Here is a 25,999-nt window from a genome sequence, read left to right on the forward strand (position 1 = left end):
CATCTTATCCTCCAGTCCCTGGCCTTTACTGTCTGGATGTTGAGAGCTTAGAATTTGCTTCCATGCATCTTCCGGAGGGTGTCTTCAAGGTCTTGCTGGATTCCAGGAAAGATTCCACTAAGTGGTGTTACTCTTGCAAATGGACGAGGTTTGCCATCTGGTGTGAATACCTTCTACACCTCTCCAAGTTTGGTCTTAAAACCAACTCTGTAAGGGTTCACCTCAATGCACTTAGTGCTTACCATCACCGTGTAGAAGGTAGGCCCATGTCTGGACAGCCTCTAGTTGTTTGCTTCATGAGAGGTTTGCATTTGGGTGATCGTGGATGATAGTTAACTGAGGAGTGAAGAAGATAAGAGTAGTTCTTTGCGCACATCTTAAGTTCCTTCCTAAGGTGGTGTTGGAGTTCCACCTTAACCAGTTCTGCCAACATTTTTCCCCACACTACCTGCCCATCCTGGCAAAAGCCTACTGCATATCTTAGACTGCAAATGAGCCTTAGCCTTCTATCGAAGCAGACTAAAGCTCTTTAACAGTCCACCTAGCCTTTTGTTTCTTTTGATCCCAACAGGTTGAGTGTTGCCATTGGGAAACGCACAATCTCTAATTGGCTGGCAGATGTGCATTTCTTTCACTTACACCCAGGATGGGCTGATTCTTGAGGGTCATGTCAAGGCTGAATATCAGGGCCATGGCGGCGTCAGTAGCCCACTTGCCGTCAGCCTCCATAGAAGAAATTTGCAAGGCTGCAACGTGGTCTTCAGTCCATATATTCATATCTCATTACTGCCTTGAGTAGGATACTTGACTCGATAGTCGGTTTGGACAGACAGTTCTGCAGAATTTGGTGTCTGGAATCCAACTCCACCCTCTTAAGCCCATTTTATTCTGTTCCAAGCTGCACTCTCACACAGTATGTTTATAGACTCTCGCATGTGCAGTGGGGACACTTAAAATCATATATGTTTTAAAAGCGCTCCACACCAGGCAAAGTTGATGTCATCACCCACATGTGAGAATGAATGGCCTGCTGTCCTCAGAGAATACCTGCTACAGTTAAGTATCTTCGTTCTTCTGCACGCCACAAGTTTGATTAAAACGCTGCATCTTTAGAGCCTGGGTGATTCAAGGATGGAATCAGGGTAGAGTTGCACTTAACCGGATAAGTGCCGATATTCAGCCCTTAACTGGTAAAGTTAACTGGCCAAGTAGGACTACATAAATGACAGTCCTATCTTTGACTAGTTTGACTTAACCCTTTAAGGGCTGAATATTGGCACTTATCCAGTTAAGTACTGGCCGTCTGGACATACCCACATATTTAATGCCAGTACCTGGTTATAGACTGGCATTGAATATCCAGGCATAATTTTGGTGATGGCGTTCAGTGTTTAAAAAAATGCTGACTACTTCCTGCTGATTATTACTACCATAGCATAATAACTTAACTATAAAACAGCCTAGCATTCTGCTTTTAAAATGAATAGGTAGAGTTCACACTGTTAGATACCTAACAGAAACTGGTAGCAAAATAATATAATGGAGAATATTCAGAACTGGAGATGATGGAAGTACAGAAAATCTTAATGCAATATATCTCGAGAATGATAGAGATTATTAAGAAACACTGTAACATGAAAGGCCCCTTCTCACTAGCAGTAATTCGTGACAACCTTTTATAAGTTGTTAATGAGTACCAGGGGAATATCAAGCAGGGTTTCCAGGTTTTACAGCTTTGTGATCTCTTCATCATACTGCCACTCATGATAGACATATATGTAAGAACATAATAGAGATTTTGTTTCTTCAAAGAGCAGACGGTAACTCTTTGAATTGTGATATGGCCAGGAAGTGGACACAAAACTTACGTTTATAGTACTAGAGATATTACAAGAGTCTATAAATTGTCTGTAATGTACAAACACATATTCATTTGTGGGGTTTTTTGGTAGATTTGGATTCATTTTCTTCATGATTTTTTTTAAATTAAAATCAAACACTCAGAAGTTGGCTTTTGGTAGTAAAGAATTATTGTACTTTTCACTTATGTTGTTATAAAAACCAAATTTATGTGAATTTTGAGTGGTAAATTTCTAGTAAGGCACCAAACTGACTCTACATACCTAAATTTTAGCTTATATAAATTCAGCTGATATTTACCGGTAAATACAAGATAGTCACATGTTTTGCATTTGAATATTGTCTTGTTTACATGGTAAAAAAAATGCTGTTAATATACAGCACCTGCTATGCATGTATAAATTACATTCCAGAAACTCTTTTTTATTGCAACCAAAAAAGTACATTTGTTGTGAAACTGTGCAAGCTAAAGATGCACATAAGCAAATTCAGCTATTTCACCGGGGTAAAACATGTATTTACCCACGTAATTCACGAATTATCCTTTTTTATCCCGTATAGATTTGGACTATATGTGCTGTCCAAGAACATAAAGATCTTGTTTGCAATGTATGGCTTTGAATTTGTGTTTCATGCTGTGTGTAATTTATCATATTTGCTGTTTGTAATTCATTATATTAGCTTCATCACTGGAAGCTATGACAGAACATGCAAGGTGTGGGACACAGCTTCAGGAGAAGAACTACACACGCTGGAAGGACACAGGAATGTAGTTTATGCAATAGCCTTCAACAATCCATATGGGTAAGTAAGTATGTCTGTTGAGGATGTGGTAGTGTGAATGAGGGTGGGCTCTGGAGCCAGGATAACTCAGAACCACATAGCGGGTTAATGCGAACAAAATAATATTTATTTAGGGTGCCAGGTAGGGGTCCTGTTCAATTCACAGGTGAGGGAAGAAAAATAAACCCAAAGCTAGTCCTGAGATATAAGAATGTCCTTTTTTGGCCTGCTCTTGAAGAGCCACGGCATCCATTACTATCTCTCGCCAAAGCAGCATACATTGCTGAGCTCTGATGTGTCTCCCTAGAGTTACCAGTACAGTTGTTAGCAGTTAACATGGGCCAGCCTGCATCTAGCCGAGTCAAGATACCAGTTTGTAAGGTTCCAAGTCGAACTTGGTCTACCTGACTGTTGCGGTTGCAGTTCATAGGTATGTGGTGGAGGCATATGCAGTCAGGTGTCGCTGCTTTCCTCTGGGCCTTTTTAACCCACTTGTGCACTGAGCTTTTATACTTCTTGAGCCATGCCATCCTGGCTTCACGCCTCCTGTGTCATTTCTCCTTTGGGCAAGAATATGAGGCTGATATTCAGACCACTGGAGTTAATTAGGCTTACTCTTGCGGTCAGCACTAAAACTGGATATTCAATGCTGGGCCGTTTCCGGTGACCGGCATTGAACATCCAGTTTACTTTTGGCTGGTTTGACTTTGACCGGCCAAGCCGATATTCAGAGCTGGACGATCAAAATCAAACTGTCCAAAGATAGTGGCCAAATATGGCTCCTAAAGTTAAACAGCAATGTGCCTAAAATCGGCAGATAGCTGCTATCCGCTATCCACAGACCAGCAATATTCAGCAGGACATGGCTGACTATGTCCCGCTGAATATCGGCGGATAGCCGGTTATGTGGCATTTAACTGGCCCGGTGCCAATTCTAGCTGGTTAAATGCCTTTGAATATCAGGGGTATGAGATTTAAGGTGGTTTTCACTGTGAGGAAGTATCCTTAAGGGGAAGTGGCAGCGTTCTATAGACTCTCTCATATCCCAGTTGTATACAAATACGTGGCTGTTTGTCATAGTGTGTACTTGTATGCCGGAATAATTGTATGAGGCATTTTACATGCATATACTAGCACCATTTTGTCATGTACTTAACCTCCAGGAAGTTCCTTTCACATGGGAAGTGAACTATCACCTCTGCCTTTTATACTGTTCCCAGTCATAGCCTGATGATGTAGGTTGCCCCAACTGGCCCACCAAGGATGCACTCTGGCTTGATTATTTTTTACGAATGTATCCATTTGGCTGTCTACCTAAACCCTGGAGCTCCTATTCTACCTTGCCCTTGGATAGATCTCGCTTATGAGCTCTTGAGTGCTATACTTCTTCTGCTGATTGTCACAACTCAGAGTAAGTGAGCCCTTGGGCCACGTTTGGGTTACGCTGCTTACCTAACCCAAGAGTTAGGTGGGCCCTGGCTTGTTGTAGGTGAGTCATGCCCCGGCAAAGACTAAACCAGGGAATGGCTCTTAAGAGCCCTTGACCTGACCAGAGAGAATCTAGGCCAGGGAATAGCTCTTTAAAGAGCCCTTGGGGCGCCCCAACATGTTAGGGTGGAGAGTGACTCTTTGAGGCTGGCATGATGGAGTCTAGGCCAGGGAATAACTGGAACTTGAAGACCAGGATATCCGAAGGCCTGGGGCTTAGGGACAACTGGAGTCCAAGAGGCGGACGGCCAGGGAGGAACAAGGTTGAAGTCACAAACTGGAACAAAGCTAACACAGGGCGGCAGACACAGACTGAAACAATGCTGGAACTAGGCCAAAGATGAAGATAGAACAAAGCTGGAGATGAGGGCACAAGACCAGAACAAGGCTGCAGATGAGGACTGGAGCAAGGCTGCAACTCCACTAGATAAGGAAGACAACCCATTGCAAATGCAGTGTAGGGAGTTAGGAACTTCCTTAAATATCCCCCAGACCAAAAGTGTTGTCCTCAGCAGGTGTCCTGCCACTGGCCCTTTAAAAATCGGCACTTGGCATGCGTGTGCGCCTAAGGGAGCTAGCACCAGCTGGGACCAGAACGTCCCACATGGAAGTGGCCTGCCTTATCAACAGGTTGCCCCAGCTTGACAGAAGCAGCAGCACAGGCGGCCTGTTGCAACCTATAAGTGGCCCAGGGTTCAGAGAGACACGGTGGGTTCCGGCCGTGATGCTCCTGGAGGCCCAGAGGTGAGTCGGGGCATGGGTTACAACTGCAACCGTGACACTGATCTTTGGTATCTGACTCTTGCATGCCTTCCACATACAAACCTGCTTTGCCAGTCCTGACATTAGGCTGTTTTCTGACTACTCTTCTGCCTGCTAATTTGGTGGTGTTCCTGTTCTGTAAGACTGCCTTGTTGGATGTGACCGTGATGTTTCTGCACCCTTGCCCTTCTCCCATCTGGCGACTGGTGTCTATTCTGCCTCTGTGGGGAGCAGCTCAGGCTTGTACTCTGTCTGGGTTCAACCTGAAGGAAAAGGGGCCTGTTATACATTTTTTACCTATGATCTAGACCCAGAGTTCCTGGTTTTCCTTGTGGTTGACCTGGCCGTGACACATATGCATTTCCGGTAAAATTGTTTTTTTTCTTTTGATATTATTGTTTTTGGCATATTAGTGTACAAAATTCTCTTTGTGTAAATTCTCAAAATCCTTTAAAAAACCCCCCAATATTTATTCTTTTAGTGACAAGATTGCCACTGGCTCCTTTGATAAAACTTGCAAATTGTGGAGTGCAGAAACAGGAAAATGTTACCACACATTTAGAGGACATACTGCAGAAATAGTGAGTATATCTCATTCTTTTCAATATCTTCTTAGACGGTGTTTTGTTTTGTTGGACTTGATATTCAGCTGGCGGCGATCAGCATTTTGCTGATTGCTGCCAGTGTTAAACCCGGAAATTCAATGCTGGGCAATGTCTGGTTATCAACATTGAATTTCTGTGTTTCTGGAGCTGGCTAACACATAGCCAGTTAACTGCGATTTTCAGCACTCAACCGGCTATGGGTTATTGCATAAAGATAGGACTGAATTCTTTGAGGCCAAGCAGGCCAGGTATTCTCATATGTGAGTGAAGTCATCCGACGGAGACCAGTGCAGACACTGAGTAACATATAGATGTTGCAAGATTATTCTAGTAGTATCCCACCGCTCATACACAGGTGCCTTCCCACCTTACACTTGAGCGCAGGTCCCTCAGTCTTCGTTTGTCCATGGACAGGGAAGACGCATCTTTGTAGATATGCTCAGGGAGTAGCTGGCGCAGATGCTACAGCTGCATACTGCCCAGGTATCAAGGCTGTGTATGCCAGCTGTGGCTCAACCCCAGCTTCTTCCTGAAGCTCTTACCTTGCCTGTGCAACAGTCTTCGATGCTGGCACTCTGACGGGTGTTGACATCAACGTCAACCCATGCAGTACCACTCTCGACATCAAGAGAAGAAGTTTCCCTGGAGTCTGAGGTTAGTGCTGTTCCCCAGCATGCTTTGGAGCATAGAAGTGGTACCACTGAGCCTTGGCAGGCACAGACTCACTCTGATTATCACTCTGATTAATCTGAGTATTGTGAGAAGTCTGATTGGGACTGCTCATGGGACAGAGAAAAGAACCCTCATTGCTTCTTGGAGGAGGAGTCATGGGGTCCCTTCTGATCCTTCCCCACCCCAAAAGAGACATAAATCTCCACCTGAGGGTCTCTTTTTTACAGGTTTTGTGAAGGAGATGGCTTTGGCCATTCCATGTGGAGACAGAGAAGGAACCCATGGCAAGAGATATTTTTCTAATCCAGGATTATAATTTGCCTCCTAAGGAAGAGGTCACAGTTCTAGTATACCTTATCCTTGAAGATACACTGACGAAGAACTGGGAAATTCCCATCTCAGTGCAGGTTGCACCTAAGAAAGGTGGTTGCGTAGTACCGTATCCAGAAGGCTCCCGGATTTCAGAGGTCTCAGCTGCCTCACCATTCTTTGGTAGTTGAATCCTCCCTCAAATGAGCTAGGAGTTTCAGGACTCAAGTTAAGGCTCGAACACTAGGCTCGTTTGGGAGGAAAGTTTATTAGGCCTTGATTCTTATTGCTTGCATCCAGACCTCCCAGCTGTACACGAGCATCTACTTGAAGTCTTTGCTATACAGTACGCTTAATCTCACAGACTCTCTCTTTAAAGAGTAGGCTGCTGAGCTTGGTAAGCAGCTGGAGTGCAGAAGTATCTTGCCAGGGGCACTAATGACATTTTTGATGTTCTGTCCAGATTCTCCATCATGGGTGTAGGGAAGCACAGACTCTTATGGTTGTATGTCTCTGACCTAGAACCAGTGGTTCAGGAGAGACGTACCTTGCCAAGGAGATAATCTGTTTGGGGACAGGATGGAGGAGGTCACTGACCACATAAAGAAGCACACTGACACCATCTAGTCCCTCTCTTGTCAGGAGATTTTCAAGTGGGCCTATGCAACGAACCTGTAACTTATGACTGGTGGGTTCTTCAAATAGTCTGTCTCAGTTACATATTTCATTGGGGTCAGAAACCACCACTACCAAATTGCCCACTGAGAGCATCATTTATCAGCTCTCAGCACAAGCAGGTACTTGTAGAGGAAATCTCTGCTGTACTACAGGCCAGTGCAGCCAAACCCATTCCACCAGGGGAAGAAGGGAAGGGATTCCAGTCCAGATACTTCCCTTTGCCCAAGAAAACAGGGAGATTCCATCCCATCCTGGTCCTAAGGGCCATGAATAAATTCCTGGTCAAAGAAATTTCAGGATGGTTTCCCTGGGCACCCTTCTTCCCGTGGTTCAGGAAAAGGGGTCTTGAAGGATTTCTATACCCACATATCGATATTTCCCAGTCACAGGAAGTATCTCAGATTCTGAGTAGGGAAGCACCACTACCAGTATCGTGTTCTGCCTTTTGGCCTCTTGTCAGCTCCTAGGGTATTCACCAAATGTCTAGCAGTAGTTGCAGTGTTGCAATGCAGATTGGGATTTTATGTGTTTCCCTACCTGGATGATTGGCTGGTTAAGAGCACATTGAAGGAGGGGGCGCACTAGTCAATGCAGAGAACTATTTGGGTGCTGGAGCTACTAGGGTTCATCATAAACTACCCCAAGTCCCAACATCTAGGAGTTGTATTCCTTTAGCTATATTATCTGACTGAGGGACCCAAGCTCGCGCCTCGGGTGGGAAGGTCCCTGCGCATTCAGGTTGGGATACTAGTACAATTTTCTTGAAATATCTATATGCTAGTCAACATCTGCACCAGGCTGTGTCAGATGACATCATCTACATGTGAGAATACCTGGGCTGCTGTCCTCAGAGAACATCTGCTACAGGTGAGTAATTTCGCTTTTTTTGCATCCACCTCCACCTCTGAAACACCCCTGCTGGTTTTCACTTTGGCGCTAACCAATAATTTTCAGCGGCACTATCTGGTTAGATGTCACTGAAAATTAGTGGTTAGCCTTGAATAGGCAATTCAACTGGCCAGGATCCATTTCTGGCAGGTTAAATGGCTTTGAACATCAACCTCATTGGATTCATTCTGAGAAAAAAAGCATAGATATGGTATTGTGGATTCACACATTGAAACAGAGAAAGGTTGAAAACTGCAATTTAACAAATATTTGCTCTCTGATGCTGTTGTCTCTTCGCCCTAAATGCATTTGACAGCCTTTTTACTAAGATTTGCTAAGCAGTTAACATGAGATTTAGTGCATGCTAACAATGTTGTGGCTTAATGTGTGCATGTTACCTTTACCTCTCTAATATGGAATGGGTGGTGAACGTATGAGAACTGTGCCTTAGAGTTAACGTGCAGTAAGTTACAGTGCATTAACTGTTAATGCGGTAGATAATGTGACACAGTTAATGCCTCCTGTATTGTGTTATCTGCTGTGCAGTTAACACTTGGTAACGATATTATCTCTACATTAACTGTATGGAAAGACAGTGAGAACTCTCCAAGAGTTAATGCAGAGTTTTGCAGTCATCACATGCTAGTATGGGGAATTAATGCTTGGTAAACACATTATTGTACTTTAATAAGTAGGCCTATTAATTTTAAAACTCTATTATTCAAATCTATAACATTTTCCTGATGGCAACCAGTATGGGAAGGGTTTGCAAAGTGGGAAACAGTTTTAATTAAGTGGAATTGCTGAAGAATGCTCATTGCCAGATCTGGCTTTTGTAGCCTTTACTGCTGGTGTTGTAGCATTTCTGACAGATTACAGAATAGCCACTGGACACTGTCTTCTGAAGTTTATCCTACCAAGTAAGGCAAGATCTCTGCAGAGGCACATTATGTGTAGAGTCAGCTTGTCTGCTCACAAACAGGCTTACTATTGAATACAATGTTTCAGTAGATTTTATGTCCTGAGCTATTTAGAAATGTGTCTTAGTTCTATGATTTTAAACAGATGGTGATTGTAGAGCCAGATCTCCTATTCAACATTTCCACTGCCTATCTGTTCCCATTGAAAAACTCAACAGAAAGAGGGCATAAATTCAGGGTCTGTTTATTCCTTCCTCCTTCAGTTCTGAATTGCATGTCCTTTTGTACTATTCACTGTTTTGTAACTGTTATCATCCCTCCAAACCATCCAGATGCTTGAGTTTATTCTCTCCTTCCAGCAGGAGGAGAATGAGAACTAATGACTTGTGACATTATCGCTTAAGTATCCTGTGCAGCCAGTGGCCAGTCAGTATTTCTTAGTTTCCAGCAGGTGGAAGGGCGAGCTATCCTATGAAGCCTATGCTTGGTATGGTAGGATTAAAATTTTTTTTTTGTGATGAATTTTATTTTAAATCAGTGCTATTTAATTAGCAGCAGTGGCTGAGGTCAGTTTTCTATCTGTTTGGAGCTGGGGGGTGGGGGGGGGAGGGGAATGTTACATCTTGACAGTCCTAGGTCCCTCCCTCTTCTCTCCTTCCCTCACCCGATAAATTATTATTTAGGTTTTTTTGGGGGCCTTTTTTGTATCTTTTTTAAAAAATTCTTTATTTATATGTGCAATAGATCATAACATTACATCATCAAATAGCTAAGTTTTTAACATAATACAATTATTAAACCCAACATTCCACATGTCTGATAGCCTGGTCATCTTGCACCCCCTCCCTTTACCCTCCTCCCCCTTCCCCAACGCCTTTCCTTTTTTGTATCTTGATCACTTTCCTTCTGGTAAGGAAGTTTTCTTGCGTGCCTATACTATGGAGGCTGTAATAAAGACTCAATTTTCTTTTCAGTTCCAGCCACCTGAAGCACGCAGATCTACGTGGGGTTATTGTCTGTCAGGGTATGATGGCCCAAAAGGATAAGTGTATGAGGTTGGCTGTATGTGCAGAGCACCATTTGGTCTCAGCGGAGTCCAGGCATTATCATTCTTATGAGGAAAGTCTTGCCGGCTCTTTCTAACTAATCCAGTTGAAAGGAGTGCTGACATTTTGGCAGGAACTGGCAATATTTTGAATACTGCAGTTTAGATGTACTTCCTGATTCAGAGACCTATTCAGCACAATCCTCTGGCGCAGTTTTATGCTAAGTTTGTGCTATTTTTGCACTGTGTCTACTGTATAAGGAAGGGCTTTGGTGCAGGGGCTCATTTGGAGGAGAGTAGCCCCACAGAGTCCATTGTGGACCCTTCTAAATACTCTGCAATTTCAGATGAAGATGAATTAGCAATGCAGCTTCTTTTGATTTTGCTGATTCACGAGAACAAGGACAGAATTCGTTGTACCAGTTGTTGGATATTGAGCAAGAGATGTTTTCTGCAGAAGCGGTGCTTCTAGGAGAGAATCCTTCTATTCCATATCATCAAGCTGATCAATCCATAGACTGGTGGTGGGTTGTGTCCATCTACCAGCAGGTGGAGATAGAGAGCAAACTTTTGCCTCCCTATGTGTGGCCATGTGCTGCCGGAAACTCCTCAGTATGTTCTCTATCTCAGCAGGTGGTGGTCACACACAGCAGCAGCTCTGGCTAGGCCTCCAAGCCTAATTTTTAGGTTTTGTTGAGTGCCTGGGGTTGAGGGCTCTTTTGAGCAAGTGCAAACCTGGTGGTGCCAGGTCCCTCCTTTTCTCCCCCCTCCCGCTGGCTCCGTTAAAAAAAAAAAAAAAATTTTGAACGTCCTTAAAGGCGTTTATTTCGACGTTTATTTAAGCGTCTATTGCAGCTACTCACTGGGACACCAGGTCGTTACAACTCGGAGCGGACAGCAGGTAATTTTTACCTTTTTATAGCGGGCAGGGGGTTCCCCGATTCTTCTCCTCGTGGCATATGGCGTCGGAGGGCGAGGGCGCAAAGGGTCGCTCCCCGGGTCGCTTGAGCGCTTCTAGAGGGGATGCGGGGGTCTTAAAGCCTGATTCGCCCTTGTTGGGTGACAGTTTCGTGACCGATGAATGTCCCGGTCCTTCCTCCGGCGTGGCGGTTTTTCCCGCCATAAACGCCCATCCCCCGCTCCTCGCCTCCGCCATCTTGGCCGGCCACGCGGCTCGGACGGCTTCTTCTTGGGCCGCCCTTGAGGTTGGAGACATTAATGCCATGAACGCCCTTAATTTGGGCGACGGCACAGAAGCGGCTAAAGTTAAGAGCCGTTCTTCCCGCGCGGCTCCTTCGCGGAGTTTCGCGCCGGACGCCATTTTGGATGCGCAGCATGTCTCTCCCCCGCTATTGCGAGCGCCGGTTGAGGGTGCGTCTAGGGCTTTTGCCCAGGCTGCGGAAGTGCACAGTCTGGGGGGTTTCTCCCCCGAGTTTGTTTTGCTGCTGCATCAGGCCTTCCTCATGCACAACGCTGCCCCTGCTCCCTCGTCTGGTAAAGAGGTTGAGGTTCCCAGAGGTAAACGCCCTCGGGTTGATTCCCAGGCCTTGGAGGAATTTGTCTCCTCCGATGTAGATGAGGGCAGCGTGTCTGAGGTCTCCCAACGGTCCTTTGCGGATTCCTTGGAGGAGACGGATCCCCGCTCGGATGGAGCGGATGACCCCTCTGCAGCGCGGCTTTTTAGCCCAGAGGATTTGCCCAACCTGTTGTTACAGGCCATGGACACTTTGAAGATTTCCTCTCCGGAGGACGTCTCTCCCTCAGCCCCTGTTGGCTCTGCCATTATGCTGGGGACGAAGCACCCGCCTAGAACCTTCCACGTGCATGATGCCATGCACACCTTAATTTCGGCTCAATGGGATGTCCCAGAAGCGAGCCCTAAAGTGGCTAGGGCTATGTCCCGCCTCTATCCTTTGGCTGTGAGTGAACGTGAGGCCTATCTGTGGCCTACCGTGGATTCTTTAATCACTGCGGTGACTAAGAAAACGGCGTTGCCGGTGGAAGGTGGCACGGCCCTAAAGGACGCCCAAGACAGAAGATTGGAGGCGGCCTTAAGGTCGTCCTTTGAGGCGGCTGCTTTAAGTTTGCAGGCCTCAGTTTGCGGCTCCTATGTGGCCAGGGCGTGCCTGACTATGGTGCAGCGGGCTTCCCCCTCGGATCATTCCTTGAGGGCTGATTGGCCGGCCCTGGAATCGGGCTTAGCCTATTTGGCAGACTTGCTGTATGATGTCTTGAGGGCCTCAGCGAAAGGCATGGCTCAGACAATCTCTGCGCGGCGGTGGCTTTGGCTGAAACATTGGTCTGCTGACCACGCCTCTAAATCCCGCCTGGCTAGGTTGCCTTTTAAAGGCAAGCTGCTCTTTGGGGTCGAGCTGGACAAAATCGTGACCGATCTCGGCACGTCTAAGGGCAAGAAATTACCAGAGGTCAGGGCTCGGGCTAGTACTCGTCCCGGTACCTCCAGAGGACGGTTGCAGGAAGCCCGTCGGTACCGCCCGGGCAAGTCGGGTTCCTCTGGCCCCTCTTCCTTCAAGAGGAATTTCTCCCCCAAGCAGCATTCCTTTCGCAGAGACCGCCGTCCCGGAGGTGCTCCCTCCGGTCCTCCCCCAGGGTCTCGTACCCAATGACGGGGTCTTGGTCCACGCCCCAGTGCAGATTGGAGGACGGCTGTCCTCGTTTCTGGGCGAGTGGACCACAATAACTTCAGACGCGTGGGTGCTGGAAGTCATCAGAGACGGCTACAAACTAGAGTTCTGCCGACCCTTAAAAGACGGGTTTGTACTCTCTCCCTGCAAGTCTCCGGTCAAAGCTGTGGCAGTGCAGCAGACCTTGGACAATCTGATCCGCCTGGGCGCGGTCGTTCCGGTGCCAGAAAGTCAGCTTGGCAAGGGACGTTACTCCATTTACTTTGTGGTACCAAAGAAAGGAGGTTCTGTCCGGCCTATCCTCGACCTCAAAGGGGTCAATCGGGCCTTGAAAGTGCGGCACTTTCGCATGGAGACTCTCCGCTCTGTTATAGCGGCAGTGAAGGCAGGAGAGTTCCTGGCATCCTTGGACATCAAGGAAGCGTACCTGCATATTCCCATCTGGCCTCCTCATCAACGCTTTCTGCGTTTTGCAGTCCTGGGACGACACTTCCAGTTCAGAGCCCTCCCTTTCGGGTTGGCTACTGCTCCGCGGACCTTTTCCAAAGTAATGGTGGTCATCGCGGCCTTCCTACGAAAGGAAGGGGTACAAGTCCATCCTTATCTGGACGACTGGTTGATCCGAGCCCCCTCTTATGCAGAGTGCGGCAAAGCTGTGGACCGGGTAGTTGCTCTTTTGAGCTCCCTGGGATGGATCATCAACTGGGAGAAGAGCCAGCTGCGCCCGACTCAGTCCCTGGAGTACCTGGGAGTTCGATTCGACACCCAAGTGGGCAGAGTGTTCCTGCCAGACAATCGGATTGTCAAACTTCAGGCTCAGGTGGACCAGTTCCTAGTAGCCTCTCCCCTTCGGGCTTGGGACTATGTGCAGCTGTTGGGCTCTATGACGGCCACGATGGAAGTTGTGCCCTGGGCCAGGGCTCATATGAGACCACTTCAACACTCTTTGCTGCAGCGCTGGACTCCGATGTCGGAGGATTATGCTGTGCGCCTTCCCTTGGACCCAGCAGTGCGCAAGGCGCTGAGCTGGTGGATGCAGACAGACAAGTTGTCTGCGGGAATGCCTCTGGTGACCCCAGAGTGGATTGTCGTCACGACGGACGCCTCGTTGTCGGGCTGGGGAGCCCACTGCTTGGGAAGGACAGCGCAGGGGCTCTGGTCTCCTGCAGAGGCAAAGTGGTCTATCAACCTCCTGGAACTCAGAGCCATTCGGTTGGCGCTTTTGGAGTTCATCCCGGTACTGGTGTTGAAGCCTGTACGGGTCCTGTCGGACAATGCCACGGCTGTGGCCTATGTCAACTGCCAGGGAGGTACCAAGAGCGCCCCTCTAGCCAAGGAGGCTATGAATCTTTGCCAGTGGGCGGAAGCGAACCTGGAGCAGCTTTCAGCGGCCCACATTGCCGGAGTCATGAATGTCAAGGCGGACTTTCTCAGTCGCCATACCTTGGAGCCCGGAGAGTGGCAGCTATCTGCTCAGGCGTTCTTGGACATCACGAAGCGCTGGGGCCAGCCGAGCCTAGATCTGATGGCGTCATCGGCCAATTGCCAAGTGCCGCGCTTTTTCAGCAGAGGACGGGACCCTCGATCCCTGGGAGTAGATGCTCTTCTCCAACAGTGGCCGACACAAGAGCTTCTCTATGTGTTCCCGCCCTGGCCCATGTTGGGCAGGGTGCTAGACCGGGTGGCAAAGCATCCCGGCAGGGTAATCCTGGTGGGTCCGGATTGGCCCAGGCGTCCCTGGTATGTGGACTTGATCAGGCTCTCAGTCGACGATCCTCTGCGGCTGCCAGTGGAGCAGGGCCTGTTACATCAGGGTCCCGTGGTGATGGAGGATCCCTCCCCCTTTGGTCTTACGGCCTGGCTATTGAGCGGCAGCGTCTGAGGAAGAAGGGCTTCTCAGACAAGATCATCGCCACTATGCTGAGAGCGAGGAAGCGCTCTACTTCTACTGCTTACGCCAGGGTTTGGCGTATCTTTGCAGCGTGGTGTGAAGCAGGCTCACTTTCTCCCTTCACTGCTCCAATTTCTTCAGTGTTGGCGTTCCTGCAAGAAGGTCTGGAGAAAGGCCTGTCGCTCAGTTCCCTTAAAGTCCAGGTAGCGGCTCTGGCTTGCTTCAGGGGCCGCCTGAAGGGTGCTTCCTTGGCTTCGCAGCCAGATGTGGTGCGCTTTCTCAAGGGAGTTAATCACCTGCGCCCTCCTCTGCACTCAGTGGTGCCTGCGTGGAATCTCAACCTGGTACTAAGAGCATTGCAGAAGCCGCCTTTTGAACCCTTGTCGAGGGCATCTCTGAAAGACCTGACGTTGAAAGCAGTCTTTTTGGTGGCTATCACTTCAGCCAGAAGAGTTTCCGAGCTCCAGGCGCTCTCATGTCGAGAGCCTTTTCTGCAGTTCTCTGAGGCAGGAGTGACTATTCGCACAGTGCCTTCCTTCCTGCCCAAGATTGTTTCTCGCTTCCATGTGAATCAGCAGCTCTGTCTCCCTTCCTTTCGTAGGGAGGACTACCCAGAGGAGTACTCTGCTCTTAAATATCTGGATGTGAGACGAGTCATCATTAGATACTTGGAAGTGACCAATGATTTCCGGAAATCGGATCATCTGTTTGTCCTGTTTGCAGGTCCTCGTAAGGGTCTGCAGGCTGCTAAGCCTACAGTGGCAAGATGGGTCAAGGAAGCCATTGCAGCGGCTTATGTGGCCGCGGGGAAGGTGCCGCCTATCCAGCTGAAGGCTCACTCCACGAGAGCTCAGGCGGCCTCGATGGCAGAGGCCGGATCCGTCTCCTTGGAAGAGATATGCAAGGCGGCAACTTGGGCTTCGGCTCATACATTCTCCAAGCATTACCGTTTGACTGTGGCTGCACGGGCGGAGGCCCGGTTTGGAGCTTCAGTGTTGAGGTCAGGGATTTCAATGTCCCGCCCTGGGTGAGTACTGCTTCGGTACATCCCACCAGTCTATGGATTGATCAGCTTGATGATATGGAAGGTAAAATTATGTATAATCATACCTGATAATTTTCTTTCCATTAATCATAGCTGATCAATCCATAGCCCCTCCCAGATATCTGTACTGTTTTTATTCTGGTTGCATTTCAGGTTCAAGTTTAGTCTTCAGTTACTTCAGAAAGACTTCGTGTTCAAGTTTTTTCACTTGGATTCTTCAAGAGTTAAGACGAGTTTGTGTTACAGTGAGCTGCTGCATTCCTCTCCCCTCCGTTTTACGGGGCTGGATTGAGACTTAAAATTCTGCCGGCACTCCCTCCCGCTTCGTGCGGCTGTAGGGCAGCTTTGTACCCCTCCCGCTTCGGCGGTGTTAGGGTCAGTCAGCTCCTCCCGCGGTTGCGGTTGCAGGATAAGCCAGATCCCCCCGCATCGGCGGGTGTGGTGTCCCTCCCCCGCTCCGCGGGGATGAGCTGGACGGATTCCCCTCCCCCACTTGTGTGGGGATGAGCTGGGTTAATTCCCCTCCCCCGTTTCGGCGGTGGTGAGCTGGGCAGAGTGTCCCTTCGTGGGTGTAATTCTCTAAGTGCTGAGTCCTGCGGATGGAGCTTTGATATCGACATACTGAGGAGTTTCCGGCAGCACATGACCACATATAGGGAGGCAAAAGTTTGCTCTCTATCTCCACCTGCTGGTAGATGGACACAACCCACCACCAGTCTATGGATTGATCAGCTATGATTAATGGAAAGAAAATTATCAGGTATGATTATACATAATTTTACCTTGTATAATGTTTTAAGCATGAAGAGTTGTCAGTTCTCATTTTTCAGGTTATTATAGATTGCTGATTCCTCTTTAACCAGTGCTAAGGCGAATGATTTTCTGATAGGGAATTGGGAAGTCCTCTGGAGTGTTTCCAGTATACCAAACCATTAAAGACTTAATTTCTGTAGTGGGAGACACTGCATGCAGGATTTCTTAGTAGGGCAGTTCACAACCAAGCTCTATTCTATTTTATTAGAGGAAAATAAAGTTCTAGCAGGCTTATTTTCGAAAGAGAAGGGCGCCCATCTTTCAACACATTACTTATGTACTTTTCTAATTCTACTATATGTATTTTGAGATACAGTGACCAGAATTGAATGCAATACTCGAGGTGAGGTCTCACCATGGAGCGATACACATGCATTATAATATTCTTGGTCTTATTTTGCATCCCTTTCCTAATAATTCCTAGCATCCTGTTTGCTTTGTTGGCCACAGTCACACACTAGGCAGAATATTTCAGCATATTGTCTTGTTGTATGTCCTTCTGCTTTGGCCACTTCTGGGCCAAGTCATTCAATGGATTGAGCGGCATCAAGGGCTGGTAGTGTTAATAGCCCCATATTGGTTGAGGAGGCCTTGGTACTGAGATCTTTTGAAGCTTCATGTAGAGGATCCATTAATTCTGTTAGACAAGGAAGGAATCTTGGTATAGGGTCCAGTCAAAATGCAGGATATTGAAGAAGTGGGGCTATTCTAGAACAGAGGTTCTCAACCCAAACCTCGGGACATACCTAGCCAGTCAGGTTTTCAGGATATATAGAATGAATATGGAGGAGATAAATTTGCATGCGCTAACTTCATTGTATTCAAATCTTTCTCATTCATATTTATTGTGAGTATCATGAAACATGGCTGGCAAGGTATGTCCTGAGGACTGAGTTGAGAACCATTACACTATAGTTACCCTACTGCATTCTTAAAAAAAAGTCTTCTATGTTCTTATCCTAGTTGAGAATGCAGAGAATTTTCGAAGGTTCAGATTGCTGCTTTTGCATGTTTTAGGAGTTTGGTCTAAGGCAAGTCCAAACTTGTCAGAATGTTTGCATTTCCTAAGGGGAGTCATCCTCTTGAATCCTCCTTGATTGCTGGTTGTTCCCCTGTCGGATTTAAATTCAGTCCTTTTGGTCTTGTTCAGTGGCTTTTTTGAATCTCTTAAATTTGCCTCCTTAAAAATGTTACACTAACAAAGTTTTTTCTGATTGTCATCTATTCTACTAGGAAGATTTCTGAACTAGTAGCATTGTCATGTCAAGAAATGTATCTAGTGTTTTCTAGGGAGAAAGTAGTAATCAGGCCAGTATCTTCATGTTTCCCTTCTTCATGTTAGTCCATTTCATGTTAGTTCATTTCCTTACTGGTGTTCCATGATGTTAGGAAAGAGGAGGATGATAGTCACGTTCATTCCTTGGATGTAGGACTCATGTTGCATGCTTATCTTATCAGAGGAATTTAAGGGAAATGACAGCTTATTTGTATTGTTTGGGGGAGCCCATAAAGGAGATTTACCATTGAAAGTGACAGTTGTAAGGTGGATTAAAAATGCTATTGCTCCAGCAGTTAGTTATGGAGTATATCCAAATATAAGGCCAGGGAGGGAGGGACATATTTCTGTAGGTGGGAGCAATTTGAACACATTTCAAATTTTCCTTTTTTTGATATACTGCAGTAGGGCGTGTGCCATCACAGTGGTTCACAACAATCTTTAACAGAAGAGTCCAAAGTAAGAAAAGACATAGGAAATAGCCATAGGAAAGACAAAGGTATAACCAAAAGAGTAAAAATAAAAAAGGGAGACAGAGGAAGAAAGGGAAGGGGAGACAGGCTAAACATTACAATCAAAGTATTCCTGGGGGGAAACAAAATGGAGTTTCAGCAAGAAATTATATGATAGAACCATTCAATTGCTATATTGAGACTGAACTTGGTCTTTTGAATTATTAGCCTAAGCAGGGAGGAAAGGGGAGGTCACTAAGTGGTAGCTGAAGTAGAATGGACAGGAAAGGGTGTAACAGGGTGCGGAAGGGGTTCTAGGGATTGTAGATTGGGTACCATTATGATGGAAGGAGTTGAGAATCTTGAGAGGTTTGTGAAGAGTAACATGGACCTCCATGGAAGTGGGCAGGCTATTATTGAAAGTATGGGATATAAGGTGAAACAAGGTGTCTTTGTCGAGATTTTCAGTGCTGGAGAGCTGTGTACATTTTCTTTTAATTCTGAAGTTTGTATCATAAAGGAGTGGTCCTTGGAGAGCTGTCACCATCGTGATTTGCTAGATTATGTTTGGGAATGTGGCGTGTTTTGCCACAATGCTAGAGTGATTTCAGAACTGAGATAATTTTTTGTTTTATTTGCTGTGCACATTTTCTTGACTTTTATTGTGGAACTTTTTTAGATTTTGGCTGGCTCTAATGTTCCCTGCACCTTTTGTAATTTTGTTTGTGCCTGGTTTTTTTTTTTTTTTTGGGGGGGGGGGGGGGGTAACATTGGGTTTTCTCCCTTGAAGTGCAATGTTAAAATCAGAGAGATTTTTTTTCCAGTGTTGGCTGAAAGCTGTGATAATACTGGAACTCCATTAAAGATAGTAAGTATAATGTATACTCACATCCTGGAGCTTTGAAATTTCTTTTCTTTTATTGTTGTCTTATATAGTGCTGCTGTGGTCACTAGCAGTCAGCTTTCAATAAACATTATATATTTTTTTGACGAGAGGGATAACCATGAGATTTGAAATTAATAAATAAAAGCATAAATGGTTTTACTGAATTTGTTATAAAATAGATGGTTCTATAATATATTTGCTGCATTGTATGGCATTGTTTTGGTTGTTTAGAAGCAGCAAAAAAAAAAAAAAAGAAAGGCTATTGCTGCCTACATCCACAAGGGACATTTGGTTCCAGAAGTCTTAAAAGTGCTTCTTCCAGAGTCAGTCTACTTCTTGAGCAGAGCTTGCCTTCAGTCCCCCTCAAGCAGTCACATGGACTTTGCTGCATTCTGCTGTCCGTCGTTATAGATTTGATGTCTATATAGATTTGATGTCTATATAGATTCTGCTGCACGACTAATATTCCATCAGTGTCGTTATGCTCATATTAGCCCTCTCCTCAAGACACTTCACTGGCTTCCTATCCGTTTCCGCATACAGTTCAAACTCCTCTTATTGACCTACCCTGTTTCCCTGAAAATAAGACATCCCCTGAAAATAAGACCTAGTAGAGGTTTTGCTGAATTGCTAAATATAAGGCCTCCCCCGAAAGTAAGACCTAGCAAAGTTTTTGTTTGGCCCCGATGGGACATGGACACAGAAACCTTAATTTTTTTCGCTGCAACCCAAAGACGAAATAACATTAAAGAAATGCAAGAAACAAGACTGAGGTGGAAAATCTATCGTCCAGCGGACTCCTACCATCCTCCTTCACGCTTTTGTGAAGATCAACTACCGGTAAGTGAGCCCTGAAAGAAAAGAAATATCCCCCTTGCAGAAATAATAAAAGAAAAGAATATGAGTAACCGAGCCCTTTCGGTGCTGCTCCATCGCCCAAGGGCTAAGTCAGACTAGAAGGATGGAAAGTGTTGCGAATGTACAGGAGGAGCGCATAAAGCGCCACCAATGGGGGACGGAGCTACCGTAGAATTTTTTTTAAACGTTTGTAATACGGTAGGGATGATCCTGCGCCCTAAGCCCTCTCACAACCTCCCGAGACCCCCAGCCAGAGCAGCCTGGCCCCACATTCCATTACCTTCCCTAGTGCATACCCCTCCTCTATTCCCAGCCCGGACAGGGCGGCTCTGCTCTGCTCGAGTCCTGCGGTCACTGTGGGCAGATAGGCGAGACGCAGCTTACTCCTGCAGGATACCACCCCCCCTTCAATACTGTTCCTGACCGTCACAGTCCCCCTACTACTCCCGAGCCCAGCCCCGCTATTACAGAGTACTACGGTATCCTCTGAGCTACAAGAGATTACTCGTGCACCCACGGTAAGAATTCTTCATGAAAAAATAAGACATCCCCTGAAAATAAGACCTAGCGCATCTTTTGGAGCAAAAATTAATATAAGACACTGTCTTATTTTCGGGGAAACACGGGATAAGTGCATTCACTCTGCAGCTCCTCAGTACCTCTCCACTCTCATCTCTCCCTACACTCCTCCCCGGGAACTCCATTCACTGGGTAAATCTCTCTTATCTGCACCCTTCTCCTCCACTGCTAACTCCAGACTCCGTTCCTATTATCTTGCTGCACCATATGCTTGGAATAGACTTCCTGAGCCAGTACGTCGAGCTCCATCTCTGGCCATCTTCAAATCTAAGCTAAAAGCCCACCTTTGTGATGCTGTTTTTAAACTCCTAACCCTTATTCACTTGTTCAGAACCCTTATTTTATCATCCTCACTTTAATATTCCCTTATCTCTTGTTTGTCTGTCCTAATTAGATTGTAAGCTCTGTCGAGCAGGGACAGTCTCTTCTTGTTCAAGTGTACAGCACTGCGTACGTCTAGTAGCGCTTTAGAAATGATAAGTAGTAGTAGTAGTATTAGAAAGGACGCAATCTTGGGGGCCAGAGCTCTGACGTCAGAGCTTGCAGCTTCCCTCACTAGAAGAACACTGCTTTGATACATCCCAAGTGTGTGGACTGGTCTGGAAGAATGATAAGGAAGGAGAAATTAGATCTTACCTGCTAATTTTCTTTCCTCCAGACCACTCTAGTACCCACCCTTTAAGAGTGTTTATTTTTTCCTTTTCTGCATTTTTCTGCATCTTGATAAATTGAATGTCAAGAGATATATGCATTCTTTTCTGGCTGCCTAGCCATTTTTTGGATTCTATAAGTCACCTAAACTTCCGGAAATCACTAAAAACCAACCTGTTTAAAAAGGCATACCCTACCGATCCAACTTAAATGCCTAATTCCTGCAACACAACCAAACTAAAGCATGTAATGGACATAACAACTCTCTTCCGCTGTACGATTCCTTAGTGTGGCTATGCCACATGAACTTTATCTTACCACAACATCACTTTGTATTTGTTTACAACGGAGTCTGTAACGCCTCTCTGGTACTATGTAAGCCACATTGAGCCTACAAATAGGTGGGAAAATGTGGGATACAAATGTAACAAATAAAATAAATAAAAAAAATAAAATATATCTTTTGTTGTCTGTTGTTGGTTGAACAGTTCTTTGGGGAGTTGCTTTTACTAATTTAGGGGAGTCTTTTACTTAGGCGCATTGGCGTTTTTAGTGCATGTTAAAAATAGGCACGCGCTAAACGCTAAAGACGCCAATAGGAATACATTAGCATCTTTAGCGTTTAGCACGCACCTATTTTTAGTGTGTGCTAAAAACGCTAATGTGTCTTAGTAAAAGACCCCCTTACTGCTTTATTATGATAAATACAGAAAGCCACTGGCTCCATAGAATATTTAAGTGGTGATGTCACAAGTCATTAGTTCTCAGGAGAGCATAAACCCAAGCATCTGGACTGGTCTGAAGAAACTTAGGAAAAGAAAATTAGCAGGTAAGATCTAATTTATCCTTGTGCTAGATGAGATGCATGTCAGAGAGTGACAGAATATAAGTTCAGCATAGGGGCAGGATGGTAAGTGGTAACTTGGTGCCTTCCACTAGCCTTTCTTTTTCTTCCCCAGTCTCTCCTATCTTTCTCTCTCTCTCTCTCTCTTCCCCCCATTCAGCCTCTGTCCCCCCTACCCTCTTTCTGTCCTTCTAACATCCTCATTCTCTTCTCCCCTCCTGCATCTGTTTCTTCTTTCCATCTATCAGCTATTTTCCTTGTTGATTGCCCCATCAGCCTATCTCTTCCTGTTCTGTCTTTCATCAGTTTCTTTTTCCCCTCTTCCCACTACTAGCCTCTTACCTCTCTACCCCTCTCTTTCCACCCCACTAACCCCTTTCAACACTCTGTCACCCCACTACCTTCTCTCTGCTGTTAGCCTTTCTCCCTTCTGTCTTCCCCTACCAGCCCCTCTCTCCACTCTTCCTTGTTCCACCACTGCGTATCCCATATCTCTCAATCTGCAAGCCTCTCTCTGTCTATACTAATTTATCTCTCACCTCATCAGTCTATAGTTACAGTTACAGTTGGGTCTCTTATAGCCTGCTAATACCAGTTTTGTAGTTCATAGTGGATTACAACTAAGAAGCTAGAAAAAAAGTAAATCTAGGATATCCTTCTCTCTCTATCCCTCCACCAACCTCTTACCTGTTTCCCATAGATTTTGTCTCGCTTCCAACATCTCTGTCCACTTTTCTCTTACACTTGATGCTACCTCCATATTAGGAAAGCAGCTCTGTTGTTGTATTTGCTTATATTATTAATTTATGCTACACAGATCTCGTATCATTAGTATTTTCATCTTCTGTGCTGACCAGTTGTAATTCAAAAGAAGAAAAAAAATCTTGTTCACGTTAGAAATATCTTTTTTTTATTTGTAAAATTTTTTAACAGGTTTGTTTATCATTCAATCCTCAAAGCACTCTTGTAGCTACTGGAAGTATGGACACAACCGCAAAGCTCTGGGATGTACAGACTGGAGAAGAAGCTGTCACCCTCACAGTACGTCTAGTGATTTTATAATATTGAAATTGTTTACTATTAGTATAATTCTTTAGTGAAATAGATGTGTATATGACTAATGTCCTTGAGTAAGCAAGCAGTTGAATAATTCATTAGGGGACTTCATTTTTCCCATTTACTGAAGTCTGTGCCATGTAGGTGAGAACTAGGAAGCCCTGATTTGTTCAGCAATGGTTAACACTTGCAGGAAGCAAATGTTTATGAAGAAGCTATCTTCTAACAATACCTAGCTGCATTGTCATATGACCTGCTGTTTTATATTGGCACTTGGCCTATGGAAATTAAACCTGTCAGTAATGTTGTCAACTACAGTTGTACAGAGAAAAAAAAGCTGCCCTGCTTCTCAGGCCATATTTATAGGTTGGAAAAAGAAAATTATTGATATTATTCAGCATGTTATAGACACCTGCTTGTGGTTATTTTTTCCAGACATCACCCTTGCAGAAGCTGGCTAAACTTATTTGGCATTAGAAGCATATATCACTTAGGCCAGGGGAGTCAAACATAAGGCCTGTGGTTAACTTCAGAGTTGACAGTATAAATCGTTAGGGCTGTGAGTTTGACTGGCCAGTGCATAACATTTTCCATAAATGATGTGGATAGAAGAAGGAGGAATCAGTTATGTTCTGGGGGTGTGGCTTAAATATAACTGGATAGTAGTAATATTCAATCTCTATCTGGTTAAGGTTATCCATTTTTAAGAAAGACTACATAAGTAGGAGTCCTAACTTAAGGGAATAATTTATTCTTTTAAGTATTATCTTGCCTGTCTGACATTGCTGTGTGGATGTCTCACTGCCATCTGAAACTAAACATGACCAAGACTTCTTATCTTTCCCCCTAAACCAACCTGTCCTCTTCCCCCATTCTCTATTTCTGTGAATAACACTCTCATCCTTCCTGTCTCATCAGCTCGTAACCTTTGGGTCATCTTTGACTCCTCTCTCTCCTTCTCTGCACATATTCAGCAGACTGCTAAAACCTGTCGTTTCTTTCTCTATAATATCACCAAAATCCGCCCTTTCCCTTCTGAGCACATTACCAGAACCTTATCCACACTTTTATCACCTCTCGCTTAGACTATTGCGACTTGCTTTTCACAGGTCTCCCACTTAGCCATCCTCTCTCCTCTTCAATCTGTTCAAAATTCTGCTGCACGACTTATATTCCGCCAGTGTCACTACGCTCATTTTAGCCCCCTCTTCAAGTCACTTCACTGGCTCCCTTTCTGTTTCCACATACAGTTCAAACTCCTGTTATTGACTTATAAGTGCATTCACTCTGCAACTCCTCAGTACCTCTCCACTCTCATCTCTCACTATACTCCTCCTCGGGAACTGCATTCACTGGGTAAAACTCTCTTATCTGCACCCTTCTCCTCCACTGCTAACTCCAGACTCCGTTCCTTTTATCTTGCTGCACCATATGCCTGGAATAGACTTCCTGAGCCGGTACGTCAAGCTCCATCTCTGGCCGTCTTCAAATCTAAGCTAAAAACCCACCTTTTTGATGCTACTTTTAACTCCTAACCCTTACTCACTTGTTCAGTACCCTTATTTTAATTTGTCCTGTTTGTCTGTCCTAATTAGATTGTAAGCTCTGTGAGCAGGGACTGTCTCTTCATGTTCAAGTGTACAGCGCTGTGTACCTCTAGTATCGCTATAGAAATGCTAAGTAATAGTAGTAATAGTAGTGATAGCGTGACTGAAAATCTGCTTAGATAAGTCATCCGCTTATATCTATGTGGAAAATGTCTTGCTGAATATTGGCCTCTTAGATTTTAATATAAATTAACAATTTTTCCAAAGCTTTTTGTAATAGTTTCTATATTTAGTCAATTTTTGAATTACATTTATGTTTCAAATATTGAAATTTTGTGTACTTTACATTTATTTTATTGAATTTTAAATACTATTAGCTATTGTGAAGATGACTAAATGTTATTGTCATGACCTGATAATTTTTACTACATGTTTTACTGTCAACTTATTTTAATATGTCATTTCTAATATATGATCTTGATATATTTTTATCTTAATAGGGGCATTCAGCAGAAATCATCTCATTGTCTTTTAACACCACTGGTGACAGAATTATCACTGGTTCCTTTGACCACACTGTCTCAGTGTGGGATGTTGGAAGTGGCAGGTATTGTGAATTTATATTTTTATTTATCATATTCATTTAACAAATATAGTAGATCTGCTTATACAGCTCAATTCCTTATTGTCCTACCAGATCCATCCAGACACATGCAAGCTCATTTTCAAAGCACTTAGCCTCCCAAAGTTCCATAGAAACCTATGGAACTTAGCCTCCCAAAGTGCTTTGAAAATATGCCTCATGGATACCTATCATCAGATGGACACAGAGAGCAAATTACTTTGCTGACCTCATCAGTCTTATATATCCTAGTGCAGCAGAGGAGTTTGCCAGTAATTCTGTCTCCAGCAGATGATAATTTGTGAGTCAAGACTGGTGCATCAGCTGTAAATAAGAGCTTATGTGTGTTTGCTTTAAGTAGGGCTAAGTCTAAGGTGGGCATCCTTTTAATGGTGGCAATTTTTTTCAGGAACATCCTCCCCTTTCCCCTGGGAAATTGGATCCTGGTTAGGTTGAGAGTTCTCTTTGGCCAGTGGCCAAACCATGGAGTTCTTTATGTGGTTTCTTAGTGACCCCTGATAGGACAAATGTGGTGATTTAATGACTATCAAGGAAAGAGAGTCTCTGCAGCTTCTGCTGACCATTGGTAGTAATGCTCTTAAAACCAAATCTGTGTCTCTGGCATGTGTCAAAAAATGGAAAGGATGTAATATTTTCTCCTTTTTCCAGAGGTATCTCAATTGCTGCCAACTCACCCAAAATGCAAATGGCAGCATTATTGTGCCATATTCAAGGTGGATGAGATGTAATACATCTGGATGTAGTATGTGTTCACTTGGAGATTTAAACATGTTTGGTCCCTTTATTTTTATTTATTTATTTTT

The 25,999-nt window shown here is 45.0% G+C and overlaps 1 protein-coding gene across 1 annotated transcript in view; it reads left to right on the forward strand.

Annotated features, from left to right (window-relative positions):
• The window catches only part of LOC115478729 (dynein assembly factor with WDR repeat domains 1), a 124,007-nt gene that overhangs the window by 49,052 nt on the left and 48,956 nt on the right, over positions 1-25,999 (forward strand). Inside the window, exons 5-8 of the mRNA XM_030216293.1 lie at positions 2,542-2,664; positions 5,375-5,474; positions 22,884-22,991; positions 25,054-25,160. Coding sequence (XP_030072153.1) covers positions 2,542-2,664; positions 5,375-5,474; positions 22,884-22,991; positions 25,054-25,160 — 438 coding nt within the window. The remainder of the gene's footprint in view (positions 1-2,541; positions 2,665-5,374; positions 5,475-22,883; positions 22,992-25,053; positions 25,161-25,999) is intronic.

The sequence above is a fragment of the Microcaecilia unicolor genome, chromosome 10, assembly GCF_901765095.1.
Source record: "Microcaecilia unicolor chromosome 10, aMicUni1.1, whole genome shotgun sequence".
Classification (NCBI taxonomy): domain Eukaryota; kingdom Metazoa; phylum Chordata; class Amphibia; order Gymnophiona; family Siphonopidae; genus Microcaecilia; species Microcaecilia unicolor.